Source organism: Sciurus vulgaris, assembly GCF_902686455.1.
Source record: "Sciurus vulgaris genome assembly, chromosome: 12".
Classification (NCBI taxonomy): domain Eukaryota; kingdom Metazoa; phylum Chordata; class Mammalia; order Rodentia; family Sciuridae; genus Sciurus; species Sciurus vulgaris.
Genome location: NC_136473.1, coordinates 58,977,956 through 58,997,691, shown reverse-complemented (window position 1 = coordinate 58,997,691; position 19,736 = coordinate 58,977,956). Strand labels below are relative to the sequence as shown.

General features: G+C 37.1%; 2 protein-coding genes across 2 annotated transcripts; both read right to left on the bottom strand.

Moving 5' to 3' along the window:
- Positions 1–3,702: 3,702 nt before the first annotated feature.
- On the bottom strand, positions 3,703–13,777 carry LOC306641959 (transport and Golgi organization protein 1 homolog; the record flags this gene model as incomplete). The annotated part of the gene is made up of 14 exons (XM_079107286.1): positions 3,703–4,530; positions 5,529–5,688; positions 7,277–7,353; positions 8,196–8,333; positions 8,454–8,602; positions 8,722–8,789; positions 8,866–8,901; positions 9,017–9,077; positions 11,174–11,311; positions 11,629–11,716; positions 12,641–12,716; positions 12,818–12,940; positions 13,599–13,681; positions 13,771–13,777. 14 exons carry the CDS (start codon positions 13,775–13,777, stop codon positions 4,202–4,204), a joined length of 1,533 nt encoding a protein of 510 aa, XP_078963412.1. The 3' UTR covers positions 3,703–4,201.
- On the bottom strand, positions 12,603–19,150 carry LOC306641568 (transport and Golgi organization protein 1 homolog). Its single transcript, XM_079106725.1, has 8 exons — positions 19,141–19,150; positions 16,246–16,267; positions 15,407–15,495; positions 15,138–15,215; positions 14,938–15,048; positions 13,599–13,954; positions 12,818–12,940; positions 12,603–12,716 (listed from the first exon to the last, which is right to left on the bottom strand). The coding sequence occupies exons 3-6, from the start codon at positions 15,458–15,460 to the stop codon at positions 13,880–13,882; spliced, it is 318 nt and encodes a 105-aa protein (XP_078962851.1). The 5' UTR covers positions 15,461–15,495; positions 16,246–16,267; positions 19,141–19,150; the 3' UTR covers positions 12,603–12,716; positions 12,818–12,940; positions 13,599–13,879.
- Positions 19,151–19,736: the final 586 nt, after the last annotated feature.

Here is a 19,736-nt window from a genome sequence, read left to right as displayed (position 1 = left end):
AACTAAAGTCCAACTGTCGTATAAGACTCCTTTGGATACAGGTTTCTTGTACATTTTGAAATATGATTGTGCTTTTCTATAAGTTGTGCAATTAATAGTGTTTTCCAATTTACCACTGTTCCTACCCTGCTTCCTGGAACAGTACTGCTGTGGTAGGTATGCTCATCTTCCAACTTAATACAGCAATACGAATGCACTAGAGTTTACACATTTGTTCACTTTTGCTCCAATATGCTCTTTCATTTGAATTAACTTCAAACTTTGAATTGGGTAGCATAGTACCAGATAATGCTTTGAAGGGAATTGGACCAGTTATGGTCTGTCTTATAGGCTGTTCCCTAGAGGTGACCTAAATTCACCCTGATCTGATAGTTCTGCTTAGAAATAGTATGCCTTGGCCAGATCAGTATCCCAAACGGGAGTGTTCCCCAGTTTGTAGCTGTGATGTTTTCCAGATAACCATATTGTTCTCCTGAAATTGACCACAATTTTAGTCATGTTGATTAGTTGTTCTTCTATGTCACATTGCTATTCTTTTCAATAATGATTTTGGGTTAACATTGAAACCATGTCAGAATCATTGCAAATTTTTTCATGGTTTATGTCTTCTAAATCATGTCATCTAAAAATAAGTGGGTCAGATGCTAATGAGACACTGCAGGAATGACTGCTGATTTTCTGACAGATTGTGAAACCTTAAACCTGCATACCTCATTTTTAAAGTGATGAGTATGCAAAATCTGGAAAGATATTCTATTTTTCTTAACATAGGTTGATAGGATTCCATTTACTTCCTATTTAGATCTATTGACATTCATCCCTATGAAATTATGCAGGTCATTAGCCTATTCTAATTAGATTGTTTGCAGTACTGTTGACTTCCTGATGAGACATAAATAAAACTTTCATAGTATAGGAGGTGGATATTTGATACTCAGTACATTAAGATTTGTGAGGGGCTTTTGTGGGTTAGATGTGGCACCCACACACTTTAACATTCACTCTTTTACATGAACAATGCACGAGAATGCAGTGTCAATACTTGGCCTATTTTTCAACTAGTGTAAACCCTAGTCATACCAGCCAATGTTTGCTTTTTAAAACAAGTAACAGTTGTTTTAGCCCATGCACTTCAAGAGATCTAGTCTTTATTTTCAGTTGTCTACTAGGTCCATTCTGTTTACTAAGTGAATGTTCATAAAAACTCTATGAGCCTGAAAGAATTCTCAACCAAATTTAGTCTTGTCTCTCATCTTGGTTGGGTTAATTTCAAATGCTAAAATAATTCCATCTACAATACTTCTAGGAAATGAAGAGTTTGTCTTAATAAAATGTTCATTCAACTAAAACTCTGGAGTTGTCAAATCTCCAGACTGTAAACTTCTCAAGGGACAAGAACACCATCTTCTCCATGTCATCTAGACTTTCCAAGGTGCTTGGCAGCACTCTGTACCCTGTGGAGTACTCAGTACCTTTTTGTTTGATGTTGCTGAGGAGATCTACAAAATACTCCCTTCAAACCTACTATTAAAATGTAGCAAAACTGAAAAATTGTTCTTTCTCTTTTCTCTTTGACAATAACGCATGTATATGAGAGTAATAATTTATATGAAGAAGCATCTAGCATCCTTCACATAAGCATGGATTAAATGAACAAATGTATTTCTTCAGAATTAAAGAAGTTTAAATTGAACACTATGAATAGCTTAGTTTTAATTCAGGCCTGCATGAAATGACAAAACAAACAAAAAAAAGTGATTGTCTTGAAGCAGTTCACACAAAACACTCCATATCTCCCAAGTTATTTAAATTCACTTTCCATTGGGGGGGGGGCTAAAATGAGCTGCTGAATAATAACTATAACTGTAGTCATAATACTTTCAGGCTAAAACACTACTGCTTCACCAATGAAATAATGTTAGCAACTACACCCAGAAACAATGAGCAGAAGAGGAGTTCTGAAACTCATCACTTTTGAGACAGAAAAGTTTGATTGAATCAAGGGACAGTATTCTCTACACCATCTGTATATGGGCAGCTAGCTTGGGCTTTGCTACAGAAGCGCTACACTCAGATGGATGTAAGGGAAGGCAACTATGGGTGGGTTCAGAACTACTCACATAAACTACATACAATGCTTTCCATCTTACTAACTGAATTAATACAAAAAAAAAAGGCTTTAAAGGGAAAAATACTATTGTTTTGAATAAAAAAATAAATTTACCTTTCCTGTTTGATTATCTTCATACCTGGTTTCACTTTTATTTAAATCTGATTTTAAATTAGAAGTTACATTAGCCCAGTACAGTGGCACACACTTGTAATCCCAGGGGCTCCGGAGGTTCAGACAAGAAGATCATGAGTTCAAAGCCAGCCTGAGCAAAAGCAAGGCCCTAAGCAACTCAGTGAGACCCTGTTCAAATAAAATACAAAATAGGGCTGGGTATGTGCCTCTGGTTGAAAACTGGATTTCAATCCCCAGTACAAAAATAAATTAGAAATTATATTAACTGCAGCATTGCCTTATGTCCTTAGGAGATTAAGAGATATGCTCAAAATTGGTGTTTGTGACTTAAATTTTATTTTTACATGGTTAAAACGGCATAAGATATTACATGAAGTTTTCCTCTTATATACAGCTGCTTCTGTTCTTGTTATTAAATGGAAGTCATGTAGACTGAATTCCTCCTGGAGGACTCATGAATTCCTTTTGAATTCTGAGTTGTCTTCTTTCAGAGATTCTGTCTTTCTAAACTACTGTCTTCACTAGTTTTAGGATAAAGAGATTTTGTTTCACACTGAAGTTTCTGCTCCCTTTTCAGAATACTCTTAGTGAATTCAACAGAACAATGACATGTCATGCTCTAGGTTTCAATAATCCTATTACTTCCTAGGACTTAAAAGAATGGAAGAATGTAGCCTGGCAGTAAACAAAAGTACCAGCCTTTTACAATGTTAATTTCATCTAAATCTTTAAATGTGCTGTAAAAGTGACCATAATTGATAGTACAGCTCTGGAGAACTAGTTCTTAGAAGCATCATTTTAAAGACAGTAGTTACAGTTTCAGGACTTTAAATACGATACAATTCCAGATTCTGAGCCTTAATTGAGTTTTCAGTAAAAGTAGCAGTGTTCAAATATTCATTGTAAAATAGTATCTATCAAAAAAAGGATTTAATTTAGCCCATAAATGCTGATTGAAGAAACTTCAGAAGCCTAAGAGTTTCAATCATTCTTTCTCATAGGATTATACTATTGTAACTTTTTGGCCATATTTCTTGAAAATCAGTGGCAAGGTATGGGAAGGAGAAGAGACTGTACATTTTAAAAAAGAAATGCCCTTATTTTTTATACACATGACGTATCACTTTGATTTTGCTGTTATACACCCTTAAAGCAATAATAGCAAATGCAGTAGAACTTCAGGTAGAACAATCCTTGCTGCTAATGTAAACTCATTCTCAGAGAGCCAGTGAAGGTTGGAAAAAAGCACATGAATGTGCTATAAGTAGAACCACAGACTTCTCAGGAGTAAAAGAAATCCCTTGTAGAGTCCACAGGTGAACAAGGGCCAGCTTCCTCAACAGTGAGCAACAGGGAGTGTGCTGCCAAGTCACTGTCTTCACTTCTGACTCTGAGTTTACATGCTATCCAAATGGCACAAGTCTCATGACAATCCAGTGAATCAACAGACACTTGAGGAATATTAATAAACAATTTTTTATTTACTATCACTACAAAGGACTTCAGCAAGAAGGGAAATAAGTTTAGGAAATAAGTTGAGTGAACATTTGTAGCGTAACAATCTGTGACCAGACATTAAGACAGAAACATCAAGCTTATGAACACCATTGTTCTCTATCAACTGGACTGCACTCAAAATAGAATAATGGAAATACATGTTCTTAAAGCATTTCCACAGGAAATGTTCATATTTTATGACTTTCTAAATCATTTACCAATTATATATGCTACATTAACTAAAACTCAGGTATTCCTTATTGCACACTTCAAAGTTGGAAGGCTACATTAGCTTAAGTGGTGATCATTATTTAAAAGGGGAATGATAGTTTGGAACTTTTTGGCTCAAAAACCCAGACTGCCAAGGCAGCTTACTTCTAAAAATAAACCCTTAAGACTTTTGGATTTCAAAGCCAATAATCCCTTTACACAATGAAGAGTGCACAGTCCACATTCTGACTAAGTGTCAGAGGTCATGGTTACAGGCTGTTTTAAAGCCTGTGAACAGTCCTGGCTACTGCTCTGAGAGGCAGATGAAGGCTCATCTCTAGAGCCTGAAGGTGTCAAGTCTCTTGCAGCAGGTGATGGTGAGTAGTCTTGGGGACCATGGGTTGGGGGTGGTAATCGGGTACCAGGAATGAAGTACTCTCTTGGACCAAAAGAACCTAACGGTCTAAGTGGTGTGGGTCCTGGTAAAATTTCCCAAGGGTCAAGAGGCAGATCCCGTTTTCCAGGTGGAACACCTGGTGCATATTCTCTTAAGCATAGTGGTGGATGCACACCAGGACCTGGAAAATAAAAAGGAAGTTATGTAAATACCCACAAATGTATAAATGAGGATGATTTCAAGTATGTTAATATAGTTTTTCATCATTTCTCCCAAGCCTAGAAAATCAAGTGGTGACATCCTGCCTTGACAGGAGAGGCAAACTGAGCTTGAACAACTTTACCTTACAGCCTATGGCCAACCAGCCATGAAGCAACATATGAAGGATTTAAGCATGGCTCTACTTAGCTCCAGGCTTGTCACTTTTGTATCCCCACCATATAATGGCAGAATTATTTCTACCTCAAAAGATCTCCATTTTTATTTGGAAGTACTATATACCATGACAAGAGGATAGATTATGAAATAAGAACTTCATTGAATCAAAGAAATTTTGATAAAAGGAAATGCCATTGTCTACTACTGTATCAATTAAAAATTCATGCAGTATTTCAGCATGGACCTTATACATGCCATCAGAATCAAGGTGCATGCCCTCCTGGAAAAGGCCTTCCACATCCACCTAATTCAACTCAGCAACATTTTTTAGGTCAGTGTTAAATCCTTCTTAACACTTCTCTCTGAATTTTCTCAAGGTGAGGAGGGTTTGACTTTTCCTTTGCTATATTCTGTAACCTATTGCTTATGCTTCTATCATGGGTGGTTACAACTTTATCTTGTAGTCTGTACATATCTGTGACATTGTCCATCTCATCCACCTTTTCATCCATTGCAGTACATACCAACTGATTTCCAACAAACATCTGCACAAGTAATTTTTCTGGTTTTCCTGTACATAGCCGCTTTCCTTCTCTATGAGAGAGAGCTACTGCCTATCTCGGTATAATATTGTAGTGCCTGCCCTATGTGCCCCAAGAAACTGGAGGAAAAGCTAAAATGTACTAAGTCACCTTTGTCCCTGCACTGTAAAGCCCAGAGATAGCAACTGGTTTAGCAAGGAATAGAAAGAAAAGATGAAAATGATTTACAGGTCAATCAGTAGTGTTCAGATCATCATACCAAATGGTGGAGGTCCAAAAGGCCCACCGAGCTGAAGTGGCCAAGGAAGTGGCCGAGGAGGTGGTCCATATCGAATAGGTGGTGGTAGGGGCCCTCCCACAGGGGAGCCCATGAGAGATACCCCTGGGAAACGAGGGGGCCCTTTGGTAGCCATATTAACCTGTGATTTAAGATTGAGAGCAGTTAGTTTTAAAATTCCTGTATATTAAGACAAAGTAACAACCAGGTGAACGCCAAAACCCAGGACAGGCACCTGTCCAGAGAGCACCATCAGTGCAACAAAACTCTACCACTCCCACAGGTTCCCATTGACAGCTGACAGAGGTTAGAAGGATGCTGCAAGAGCGAGCAGTGTGTGTTACCGATTATATCTGCAAGGGAAAGGGAAAGGCAGGAAGACTGGCAGAAGGTATTGACAGGTGATTTCTGACCAGTACGCCATGCTCTATACACTACAGCCGATTTCAAAGGGAGCCCCTCCCCCACCACACCTCTTTCATCACAATAGCTCAAGACTTGCATATTAAGAAGGTACAGAACATAATGGAAACTCCATTCTCTATGCATCCAATAACAGCTATTATTCAGAGCCTCTTCGGCAAGCCTTTCATATATCATTCAAATACCCAGAACTTTTAGTGTCTTATTTTAACCAAGTGGGAACTAAGGCAAATTTGCTGAAGGTCTCAGTGCACGGAAAAGGCCTGGCTTAAACTCAATGCCAGGTTTGCCTCTAAGCTATGCTCTTCCCACCTCTACTCCTCTCTATCAAAGGGTCTCTACTCTCTTTAAAGTCTACAACTGAGAAGGGGTTTGGAGTCTTATCTAAGGTGCCCTTAGATAAAAAGATTTCTCAAAAATGTATATTCCCGGTAGAGACATACAAGAACTCGCAAGTGTTTTCGAACACGATACTATATACACAAATTAGAAAGACAATGCTTTCGTATTTACTTTCATTTACAGTACACCATATGAGATAATGAGTATTTCCTAGGAGAAGTGGGTTGGAAACTCAGCAATTAAATTTTTATTTTAATACAGAGCAGCAGAAGACCTACCAGATATAACAGCTACACAAGTTACTAAAGAATGCACTCATGTGAACAAATGAGTCTATTGCTTGGGACTGGCTCAACAGGTCATTTCACATTATCATTATTCACTGAAACACTATTTCACTTCCAGAAAATCTGTTACCCGTCTAATTTAAATCGCTCAAAATCAGGTTGCCTCCTACTGTACAAATGGAGGAACTCCTAAACACCATACTCCCAAGGATAATAATGATGAATTATGTAATGTATAATGAATTTACTTTGCCTTAGAACATTCAACACAAAATACAATGTGAAGTTGGAGTGATGACTTTTCACATTCTGAAGTTAATGATGGTTACACACACTTCAGCAACACTCCCAAGTTAAGGAGAAAAGTACATCAGTACTGCATGCAGTTTAAGGGAAATAAGGTCAATGCCATGCTCCTCAAACCCTTCCCAGAAATACACAGAATGGAAGCCCTGTTCAGTCCTCAACCTCTATGTACTTACTGCTATTAGATGCTTAGCCAAAGAAGTAACAGTGGGAACTGAGAGGGCCTCGGGTTCACGGGGAATGGTTTGCTTTTCAAAAAACAAATGTGGTAGCACAAATAGAACACAAATAGGGATGATGTAAAGAGCAAGTGCTGTAGGAAAGCTAATGTTCCTGCATGACCTCATGATTCACAATGCCTGCAGAATTTACCTTGCCCTCTTCCATCACCTTGGCTGGAGAAGAGCTCCTGGAGTTGCTGTTCACGGGAGCTGGACCACGTCCCGGGTCTGTTTGATGTCAGAGAATGAATTTAGAATCATTCCAACACGAAAAGAATAAATATCCTGCATCCACAATCCTAGAGTCTTTGATATGACTTGGCCCCTTACCAGAGGCAAAGCGTTTCCCAGATGCTTCAGAAGACCATCGAGGACAAGGAAAGGTCCATCCATTGACTCTTGGGAAGAAAGAACAGAGCCCTTGCATGTATTTTGCAAAAGAAAGAAACCAATTGTGGGCAGGTCAGGGTTCAACAATAACTAGAAAGCAACATTAAAGACTGGTTGCCCAATATATAGGTCACATTTATGCAGAGACTTAAGTAAAAAAAGAAATGCCTTGGATTAAAAGACCAGCAGGGCCCCGCATATTAAAAGTACTGGTCCTGAACTTCAAGCTATAGACTTGAAGTATGTAGGCTGGCTTTTCTTCAGTCTGTATAACCCGACTTCCAATCTTACCAATACTATAGACATATTGAAATTGGAAATAAGACTCAGTATTTCACATTATTATAATGACAATGGAAATATAACGCTGCATAGAATTTTAAGGCTACTTTTAGGATATTTGAAAAAGGAACACCATAGAGAGTTAATTTAAAGATAAAGGCTTACACTTCACAGTGTAAAATTGTAAAGAAAAGAATAATATACAGGGACCTCCAGGAATCAAAAGTTGTCTATTCTACAGCAGATTTTACAGCACACTATTTATCCAATAAGACAAAATAAGAAATTTTCTTCTATATATGTACAGGCCCACATTCTATAATATTTTCAATACAATACTCAAAACATGGGGGGGAACTCTTGAAACAGTTTATTGAAAGCAACATGTGAATGCTCACCAAATTCACTTCTACCCATATCTCTTCCATTCAGAGTAGCAGAGACAGGTCTCTCAGCTGGCTCTGCTGTCAATGAAGGGGAACGTTCTCCAGCACTCACAGGGGATGGGCCAAAACACCCATTCTGGCTCAGTGGACCTAAGGACAATAATGCATTGTTCCCACTTAAAAAGCAGCCTTTACACTGCCTGCCCTTTAGCAAGTCATTCAGATTATTTCATAACCATTACACACAGAAATAAAAAGTAATTTACATACATTCTGCACCAGGAAATAGTCTACCTCCCCTTACAAAGTGGTCCCTACCTCTCCGGGGAGGGTGTTGGGTCCTTGCTCTTCCCGCCATTGGTTTTAGAATCACAGGTTCATCTTGCCGCACTGTCATGCTTTGGGTCATTTCCAATAATCTTGAATATTGAGAAAGAATGGACTTAAATGTGAAACAGTAATCTACTCCTTCTTAGATACCATTCAGCATAGTCTTAAAACACTATAAAACATACAGGAAGGTATCAAAATCACATACTTGTGTCTCAAATTAGCAGCTTCCCTTCTCTCTTCAGCTATAGCTCTTTCTGCAGCACGAGCTTTGAGCTATCAGATAAAGAAATATTCAAATTCAGTTGTGTAGGCTATACACAAAATAAGAAAAGGGGGGAAAAAGTCTTACCCAGTTATCATGAGCTTTCTTCTCATGAGTGGCAATCTGAAAAAGACAACACATTAAAAAAAAAATGTTTAGGGACTCATTATACTAGCCTATAATGGTCTGTATTAGTTATCAAAAAATTCTGTAACTACACAACAGTATTAATCACTACCTGATTCTTAAATGAGCGCTCTGCTTTCTGTAATTCTTCCTCCATTTCTTCAATTCTCCGCCTAAAAATTATACTTGGTTTTATTAGTCAAAACAATTGAATAAAGTCTGAAACAATCTGACAATATTCCCTTTACTCTGTCAGCTACACTTTTAAAGACTTCATCATACATAAAAAACGGACTTTATCTAGTTATACCAATCATGTGATTTCAACTTAACATTACACTCAGGTGCAATGGCACACACCTATAATCCCAGTGACTTGGGAGACTGAGGCAGGAGGAACACAAGTTTGAGACCAGCCTCAGCAATTTAGTGAGAATCTATGCAACTTAGACCTGTCTCAAAGTAAAGAAAGGTCTGGGGATATAGCTCAGTGGTAAAGAGTCCCTGGGTCCAATCACCAGGATCGATCAATCAATCAATCAATCAATCAATAAAACCTAATACTATCTAATTGTTTTCTAACTTAACTGCAAGAGATTCTGAATTGATAAATTATAATTTCCTTAACTGTTCATCAATGTGCTCTCAATAATTTTGCTGGGCATATCTTCTTCCTTAAAACTTTTTTTTCAATTATATCCATAGAAGATTTCACAGCTCTATCAAATGGCACATTAATGGTTTTAAAACATCGCATAGCAAACTGCTTTCTTAAAGAATTGCTCCAACATACAAAACCCTAGGAACTGTTTGCATGAACCAAGTTCCCTCATGGTCTTGCCAGCATTTCGGTATAAGTCAATTTTTGTTAACCTTTTTCATTGTTCAATTGAAATTTATTTTTCTTCTGTGTAAACTGAATGTATCATATCCTCTCATTACTTCTACTTCTGTGCTCTTTTCTTCTACATCATGTCAAATCAGATTCAAAAGAAAGCTAACACTAGAGTTCATGAGACATTGAACTCACCTGTTTAAGTTTTAACTTCCTGTGCCGCCAAACTGCCTTTTCCTGTTCGGCTGACAGCCGCTTTGCTCTTTCTTGTCTCTCATACTCTTCTCGACTCAGTTTCCTAAAAATAATACCAGTTTCAAGTCAAACTTTCTCTTTTCCCCTAGCAGTGTGCATGACTGCTCTATTCAAATGTCACTTCCCACCCTTCTCTAAAATGCTTAGGATTAAATAGGAAGGAATTCAAACCTGCAATTTAGGAAATCAAAACTGGCAAATCACTTACATTTTCTAACTTCTGCTGGTCATTCAGATTACTAGTATGGACAGAGGAAAAAAGGTGTTCTTTAAAAAAAACAAGTGATGAAACAAGAAAGTTTCTCTGAAGCTGGCCAAACATTTAGAACAAAATTTTGAGATTCTAAACAGGTGCTTGGAGAGAAAGAATTAGAAAGTTAAGGGTAAGGTTTCAATGTTAATGGATTAGGCAGTAGAGTCAAAAACACCTACAAAGAGTTAGCTCTGTAAGGTCTGTCTTTGCTTCACAAGACAAAGACTGCTATATATATGACGAAGAATAAAATATAATAGCAAATACAAAATCTGACACAGATAACCTATTATTAGAGAATTCAAATATTTTTGTGGATAAAAACTTCAAATGAAACTGCCAAATGATATCTTTCCAAAGAAAACTAGCTCAGTGACATGTATATTTCAGAAGATTAACATATAAATAAATACTAAAAAACGAGCACTTCTGTAATCAGAACTGCTAAGGTCCTGTCACAGTTCAATTGTTTAGTGTGAACAGCTGAGATAGTCGAGTCCAAAACTTACTTCAATAATACCTTCAATAAGTAAACTGTATTCCTTTTAGAAGTTTTTATTCTGAAAATGCCATCCAAATCACTCAGGATTTTAAAGGTCACTAGTTAAAGAATTAAGTTCAAAACATATTAGAATCACATGACTGATCACAAGGAAAGGAAACTGAAATAATGGTGGGATGGGGAGGAAGCATGTGGATCTTCAACAGACAGGTATTTCCACATCAGTAACTGTTAGTACCAGGTAGCCACTCCCGCTTCATAGGAAGCTGACAATTGGTTAGATGGAAAGAAAATGCGAGTAATGGGACACAAACCACAAAGAAAAAAACAAATCTCCATTAATTACAACCGAGAGAAACTGTAAATATTCTTCCAAAAAGATAAAATTATCTGTATGAGGTCACAGAGTGATAGCAATAACAACCTGCGCAGAGCCATCTCATTCTGCTGGTACAGTTCATTTAAAATGTCCACTTTCTGACTCAGAGTTTTGCACTCATCTTGCAGCCCAGCTTTAGCGAATTGGAGTGAATTGCGGTCATCTTCTAATTCTTTATTTGGTCTGTTAAAAGATAAAACAACTGATCTCTATATGTGTACGAGGACTTGAGAACTTGTTTGAGGGGGCAGTGCTGAGAAAAATGAGACACATGAGAGCAAGAAGCCATTCTTTATCTTCCACAAGAGTTTGAGACTTCCCAGCATATAGCAATTTCATCTCCAGAAGAACCCACCTTCTAGGTTACACTTTGCAGACATCGAGGCTCTGAGCTTCAGTTGTAAATGCTTTAGATCCTCTTCAACTACTGATATTGCAGCTTGTGTCTAAAAATTACAGAAGAGACATACTCTTAAAAGTGAGGCGCAGGAAGCATTCACAGGCACTGTGGGACTCTCACAAGGAACTGTACCCGAGAGGCGTCCATCAGCTGCTTCATTCCAGTTTTCACCTTGGCACTCTGGTCACCTGAAAAACAAAAGATGTTAACTGCTTTTCATTCCCTTGCTTTTTAACTCGATATTCTCCCAACATCCCCAAACTAAACCATGACCATGTTCAAACACCGAAAGGAAAAAATCAATTGAACCATTGAATGACTGAGTCAACTGAGTAAATTCATTGACTCTTAAGAGAATTGCAAGCTTAGAGTTAAGAAAAAATTGAATTCCTAGTTTGTGCAATAAAAATGTTATCTGTTCTACTCTTGTAAGATAAAGCCTTTCTTCTTGCACAGATCTATCTCCACCTGGACAAGTAAGTGTCTTATTTAGAAAGATTCAATCCTCTAGTTTATCCTTCAATCTACCAACAGGTGTGGTGTAAGCTATATCCACTTGGGAGAGAACATCTGGAAATATTTTCCACATCAGTAAACACTGCTACCCCTCCCTCTAGCTTCCTTATAGCCTCTAGCCTCTGTTCTCACAGCCTTAGTTTAAGGCTTCAACCAGCAACCACCTCACTACTCTTCAAACTGACATGGCCTTAAAACCACAGAGCCATAGAGATGATGAGTATCAAAATCAAATATCACCCCCATAAAGTTGAGAAACAAGTGTCTCTTACTGTACAATGTTCAATACTCAGAGGTTGAAGACATGACTGTTGCTCTGCACTGTACTTACCTAGTCCTCAATGGGAACTTCACAGGCCTATTCTTCACATGCCTATTGCTACACTACACCCAGCAACCCACCTCTGCCAATGCAACAGACTTTTCTACACATCCAGGGAGATGCACCTACAATTCTGCACAGAGCTTAAGAAGAACTCAGTCAGCTTGAGAAGTGGCATCTGTGTACTTAAAGACAGGAAGGCAAACAAGAATTCAAACTCCCTGAGACCAATCTTAACCTCCTACTTCTCCATTGGCTAGTTCATCTGACTCACCTCCTCCTTCATTTTGACCCTCACATTCCGATTCAAGCTCTATCCGATTCAGCTGTGTAATATAATTAGTCAAAGCCTAGAAAAGAAGTAAAAGGTTGGAAGGAGTCTCTCAATTTTAATTCACAAGCTTTCAGGAGAATTCCCGAGACCAAGCATGTATTTGGAGAATAAACTTACATTAATATTATCATCTTTGTGAGTAAGAGCTACTTCTATATCTCTCTGGGACTTCTCAAATGATTTTATTTGCTCACTGAGCTCAGCATGTGATTTACTCCACTCTTGGATTTCCTGCTGCAACTGAAAAGTCAAAACACATGAATTCCTATGGGTAGGGTGGGGTTTTGCCCTGGAGACATCAGGACCACAAGATTTAGACAGGGAAATAGAAAGCCATACCTCCTTGGTAGCCTGTCACTAAGGGTTGAGACCTCAGTTAAGGAAGAGGGAAGAGTGGCCCCAACCCTCAGAGCTGCAGTAAGAACGTCAGAGCTGTCAAGAAGTTGACCCTGTTGATTGCATTCCCCAGAAAATTGCTGCCAATTCAAATCACTTCCTTCCAGTAAGAATGGATGGGCATATGTGACTGGCTCCTGAATTCAGACGCCTTATCATATAACCTCCCTTGCTCCATGAAGAAGTAACTACTCAAAAAGGGTTATAAAATACCTAATTTTCTGCGTGAAGAAGTTTCTTTGAGGCTATCAAGTGAATAACTGATGATGTTTGATAAGAAAAGACCAACACTCTAAGGACTGAAATAAGCTGTACAGAATAGAAAATTCCAAACACATGGAGAACACATGTATGCACTCAATTTGGGGAGAAAGGTTTAAATTTGCACATCTAAGAAAGGCCTTGCATGAATAATTCCTTACCTTAGAAACAAATCCAAGATACAAGGTAATAATATTCACTTCCCTAGCTTACATTATGTATGACATCAATTTTTCTTTACCTGCTCTTTCTTCTTCTTAAGCCTAGCATTTTCTTCCTGAACCCGATGGCATTCACACTTCACCTTGTATTCACTAAGCTTAGCTTCATGAAGAGCAATTTGAACCTAATGCAAAACACCACAGTTAGTGAATTGATTCCACAGAAAAAAACAAAGTTACACTTTCCCAAACCAGACATCATGTAGTTCTCATTTTTTGCACATTTTAGCACACCTTAAATTTTTGGTCTTCCCCCAAACTAATATGTTGTATTAATATCCTGTAGCAGGTGTTGGCAAGTTTACCTGTGAAATTCTGAAACATTCATTGAAATAACAGCCTTTAACTTCTCTACAGAGTTCTTCTTTTCTATTATCTGCCAGGTGAAAATAGAACACAAATATGCATGAGGATTTCAGTAGAAATACTGATACAAATATACATAGATGCTAAAAAAGATAAACAAGACAAAATATATTTCAGCCCACCCCCTTACATTTCAGGGAACCAGACTAAAAGGTCAAAGTACAGAAAATGAAAATGAAATAAGGAAATAAAATTTTTAAACGTACACAAAATTACTCTTTTAAGTACACCAGTTCAAATTAGTAATTTTTTTCTACTGATGGAGAAAAAAAGATTTCCCAAGATCATGTTAAAGCTCTCTTGCCTGAAGTAAAAATGATAGAATCTAAGGGAGAATAGACAAATCTCACATAGAGAAGAATTCCAAATAACTATAAAGACATTTGCTCCTCAAGTAAGTGGAACAGAACTCTTCACTCTTTGCAGTGCCTGGGATTGAATCCTGGGCCTTCTGCATGCTAGGCAAGTGTTCTACCATGAGCTGTATCCTTAGCCCTTAACTCTTCATACTTTCACTATGGACTGTACATAGTAACTTCCAAAGAACAGGCAAGGAATTGGAAGAATCCCAGTGGAGAAATCTGGTGAACACTACCTCAGCTAGGTGATCAAGCTTACCTGGGGTGGGATATTTCAGAACACTCTCGGATATCTTTGCATCTTTTATGTAATTATAGAACTAGTCTAAAGTAAAAAGTTTTTAAAAATAGGATGCTGTAAAACAAAACAATATGCAAACACTCTTCGATGGGGCAATAGTTCCTGCATGTTTCAGAGGGCAGAGCAAAGCAATATGAAAATTATCAGGATTGAGGACACAAATATAAAAATAATTTGTTGGATCAGTACTGAAAGTTCCACTAAATGGGCAGAAGCATCCCCTGACTTCTAGTCTGACTTTACTTAACACCACGGGGAAAGTCCAACTTAACCCATTTTACAAAATACTTCAAAAGCCAAATCACACTAACACTTAGCCACCAAAACTCTTACCAAGTCCTCATTGTTGACATTCTGTTCTCTCTCAGATTCTAACACAACATGAAGACTTTTAGCTCTGTCCTCAAGGATCTCATTACTTTCTTCAAGTAGCTTGATTTTATCCTAGGAAAACAGATGTCAAGATTAATAGTTACTCATTACATTGACTTTTGAGTTTAGAATGTAACGCCCATAAAACAAGGGATTTGTACCTTATATTTCATTCCTGCGTCGGAGAGGACCATATTTTGTTTTTTGGTTTCTTGGACATGTTTCTTTGATTCCTTGATCTATGTAAAGTAAAGCATTCACAATTAAAAGATACATGTTATAGTCTTACTAAAACTTACTTCCAGATAAGTGACCCCTTCCAGAATTAAACAAACATTTAAAAATGATTTTAAAATATCTCAACTATAAAACAGGTAGAAATGATTCAAGCTGGAATCAAGGGGAAAATAAACTAGAAAAATAATTCTACCTTCTGTTCAAAAGTTGACACTTTTTGCTCTAGTTCTTCATTTTCTTTCTTCATGTTCTTTAACTTTTCAGAAATTTGCTGTTCAGTAACTAAAAGGGGGGGGGGGAGTCCAGATTATTACAATCACTATATAAAATTCAATTAAATCAACCGAAAGCAGAGACATGTTATCTGGCATTATGAGGAAATACTTCTTTGCATAAATATTATGCCCTTAAAAAGCAATCTACAGTTAACAGCAATAAGGGTGTGAAACACTATTAAATTTTAAGAAAAATGTAAGAACGATGATATTTCAATTGAAGCTCATTTCAAAGATGGGAAATACAGTAAAATGTAGTTTGATATTCCTCACTTCTTTTTTTTTTTCCCCCTTCTTCTTCCCCTCACTTCTTAAAACATTTTCTTTTCCCAGAAAATGGAATCATTTCAAATTTATATAAATTTTTGGCAAAGAAAAACAAAATGAAAGCATACTGACTCACATTACCATTCTTTATCTACTCGAATCAATGATTGAATGTATGATTAAATCATTAGCTCAAAATACTGTTCAAATGTACAACATCTGCATTACATCAATATTCAAAGTGAATATGACCCAATTAAAACTAATCATCTTCTTCCCACTATTTGTTCTTCCTCATCTCCTATCTCAGTTGGTACCACCAACATCTGCTCTATTATCCAAGTTAGCAACCTAGGAGTAGTAAAATTTTTAAGAGTTAAAAAAATTAGGAACATCAGCAATCACTATCGACTTCTAACATATATAAAACACACATCAAACACAAATAGAAAGGGTTACTAAAAGTTACAGAAGAAGGCTAAAAATTTACCTTGATATATTGTTTCTTTGACCTAAAAGAGAGAGAATAAAGATTAAATTTTGATGTCATGCATCTGCTTAAAAGAAACAGAATCAAAACCAAATGAGAATATAATAACTGTCTGGTTCTGGATTAAAAAGTAAGTAAAGGAGAACAAGCATTTCATTACCATCTGTCATATAGAAATACTAAGGTATGTATCTTATGCTACAGGGAATATATATCTATTCCAATCTTATGACTTGAGAACTTACCTTTAATAATAGAAATGGCTACTACTTTCAGAAAAATACACTAATGCTTCACTTATTCAAATTGTTTATTTGATAATTTTAAACAGCCAGGATAAAGTCTAGGAACAATGACTGTTCAAAGAACTCTGAGGAAACAAAATTAAAGATATGCCACTGTTTATTTTATTAGATGTCAAAGGACCTTTATTTTATTCATCTCTTTATATGTGGTTCTGAGAATCGAACCCAGTGCCTCACACAGCTAAGCAAGCACTTCTACCACTGAGCCACAAACCCACCACTGGCATGTGCTGCTTTCACTCACCAAAAAACATCTTAGAACTCCAATTTCAATCTGGCTATTGGCTGAATTAGAAATAATCTAAGAGGCTACATCACCTATTTCTGCAAACCACTAAAAATAGTGGTAAGATTTCTTAAAAAAAAAAAAAAAAAAAAAAAAAAAAAAAAAAAAAAAAAAAAAGATTGCTAGAAGAAATACACAAGCAACAAGAGAAACGACAGTTAACATCTTCTGGAAAGAGCAGAACCTGCATCATTTCCCAGAGACAGCAATGAACTGTCACATAATAAAACCTAAGCAATGACTCTTTTAAAACTTCACTAAATTTCTTTGTAAATTAGCATATATTTCTCCTTTCAATGGTATAAATGGTGATGGGATACTCAGATGTATCCACAGATCATCCATGGTATCTTGCTAATACTGCAGACCCTAAAATACCACTTAGAATGATCTTGTTGTAGGAAAATACATTCAGAAAACTCCCACATAGAAAGAAATGACATTTCTCTAATGTCATAGGCTTACTAATCAGAGAGTAAGCTTTCATCCAAAATGACAGCAGGGGAAAATGGGAAGTAGCAAAAAGCTGGCATCTAAGGTAGGGACCAAAACTCCAAAGTCAAATGCTGAGACTGAGGAGCAGCAGCTAAGACCCAGATCCTACCTAACCTAGTGAAAATAGAAACAGGTGCCAGGGTTCTTGAAAGAACCAGGAGAGAAATATAAAACGTTTTCATTTTTCCCTTTTCTCTTTACCTTTCTATCCTCCTTTTTCCTTTAGCTGAGAACAAGTTCAATGAGATTAGAAAAGTCCTCACAGGAATCCATGCAAAGGATTTTCTTTTTAAGAAGGCATTTCTTTTTAAGTGCTTTTATACTCAATTGTACAAGGAGAGGAAACTTGTATTAACAATGGAATGTCCGATATGATCAAGTAATCAGAAAACGAATACAAGATTTGGAAAGATTTGGGGCCAATGTTTCTGGCCACTTTAACTGTTGAGTTTCCACTGATGGCTTTTCATTCAAAGTTCACTTACCTAAAATAATTTTCCTACGATTATGTTAAGTAACTATCAAGCAGAATGACCTACAGTACAAACCTACGTATGTTTAAGCACATATACATCTATACATACACATACATATATGTACACATACACACATACATAGACAAATTCTGCTCAGGAAAAAAAGAAGACTAAGGAACAAAAAAATGTAATAATATGTCTCTGGACAACATATAATCTATACTTCCAAATAAAAAGCTATTTCCTTAACATATGATTTGAATGACAAAATCTGGGAAATGCATATATAAGAGACTGAAAATTACCTCATCTGCTTTTCATCATTTTGCTATATTCCTCTGCAGCACTTTTTTCTGTGTATGTGTTATATAACATACAGTTCATCAACATTTAAATCTTAGTTTTCTGCTTTTTTCTATTTCACATTAAATTGTGAGCATTTTCTGTGCCTCAAAGTCTTTGAAATATATAAAGCTGCATACTATTCCATTATACGAACATATGAGACTTAAAAAGGACCCCTGTAATGGAATGAGTTGTGCTAAGTTTTCAATCTAATACACAGTTCCACTGAAACCCTTACCGAAAATCATTAAAGCATAGTTTAGTTATTCTTTAGGACAGATTACTAGACATATTATGCTACATAAAAGGATATTTATACAACCTATCCCATCTTTATCTCACTTGAAGACTTCGATACATATGAAACTACTGGTCAGAATGGCGGTAAGAATTACCATTCTTGTTTAGTACTGGCTAACTGGGGGGAGCCATCCTTACCTAGCAGAATCAAATGAGATTGAGCCATGGGACACAGAGGCCTTACTTCTAGGCACTGGCAGTCTTGGAGTTTTGTCCCAGGATTGCCAGGGAATGTGTGGTGCTGGTGGGAGTGATTCCCTGTATAGTTCTATGTTAGTTTCCCTGAGAAAAGGGCTCCCCTAACTCCACTCCATCCTGTTCATCACAGAGGAAGTTCCTCCTGGGTCTTGGCTCCCTTTACCTGCGAAACTTAAAGGAGTAGTAAGTAAAAAAAAAAAAAAAAAAAAAAAAGTAATTACAGTTCTTCCCACTGTACCTACCTAATTCTTAATCTTTAGGTTTGATACAAGGAACTTATAAATTGAAGTTTTCTCCTGGAGATTTTTCAGGTTAGCTTGTTTTCTTAAATCTTTACCAACACAAAGATTACACTAAATTATTTTATAACGTGAGTGTGACTTCAACCACTAATTTGTGTTTAAGTTGGTAACCTGAAAAGGGGAGGGGCAGGTGACTACAGAATACCCCATGCATTATGTGCTAAGGTAGAGGAAGTGAATATACTCACAACAAGAATAGTTCTCCAGAAAGAAATGGCAAATGAAACAATTTCCCAAGAAGACAGTGAGAAGTACAGGCTTCCACGGCAGTCCATAAAAATCAGGCCCAGGCTGAACAACCATTGGGCAATGTGGCAACTAGCTGAAATAGGTTAGAAGCAATGAGAAACCTTATATTCATAACAAAACCGTCACAAAGATTCATCATGGCAGTTCCAAAAGCCACCACCATCATCTGAATGTACCTCCACAAAATTCTCCAGTAGCTTCTTCGAGAGACAGGATCCTGGCAGTGTCATATTTGTTGTTTGCCCGCAGTGCTTAAATACTTTAAATCGAGCATCTATTTCCATTTGGAATAGGCCCTGCGGACATCATATTGTCCTACCACCTGGCTAGAATCCCTCCGTATGATACTTCTCTCACAGATAACCCGGTCTTTATGAATAAAAAAAATTACGTCAGACAAAAACTTAAGTATTTGAGGAATCTAACTTCCTTCTATGAAAGTCCATGTCTAACTAAACGTGCGCTCAAAGCGAGCGTATCAGACCCCAGCCTTCGCTCCTCTACTCCACACAGCCCTCCTCAAGTGTCCAGGGGA

Excerpts from the sequence above, each read along its gene's own strand:
- LOC306641568 (XM_079106725.1), bottom strand. The coding sequence starts at position 15,460 with ATGAAGAAAGAAAATGAAGAACTAGAGCAAAAAGTGTCAACTTTTGAA. Across the intron at positions 15,216-15,406 it reads TGTCAACTTTTGAACAGAAG|ATCAAGGAATCAAAGAAACA; the intron begins GTAGAATTATTT and ends TACTTTACATAG. Across the intron at positions 13,955-14,937 it reads ATGTCAACAATGAGGACTTG|ATAATAGAAAAGAAGAACTC; the intron begins GTAAGAGTTTTG and ends TTCACCTGGCAG.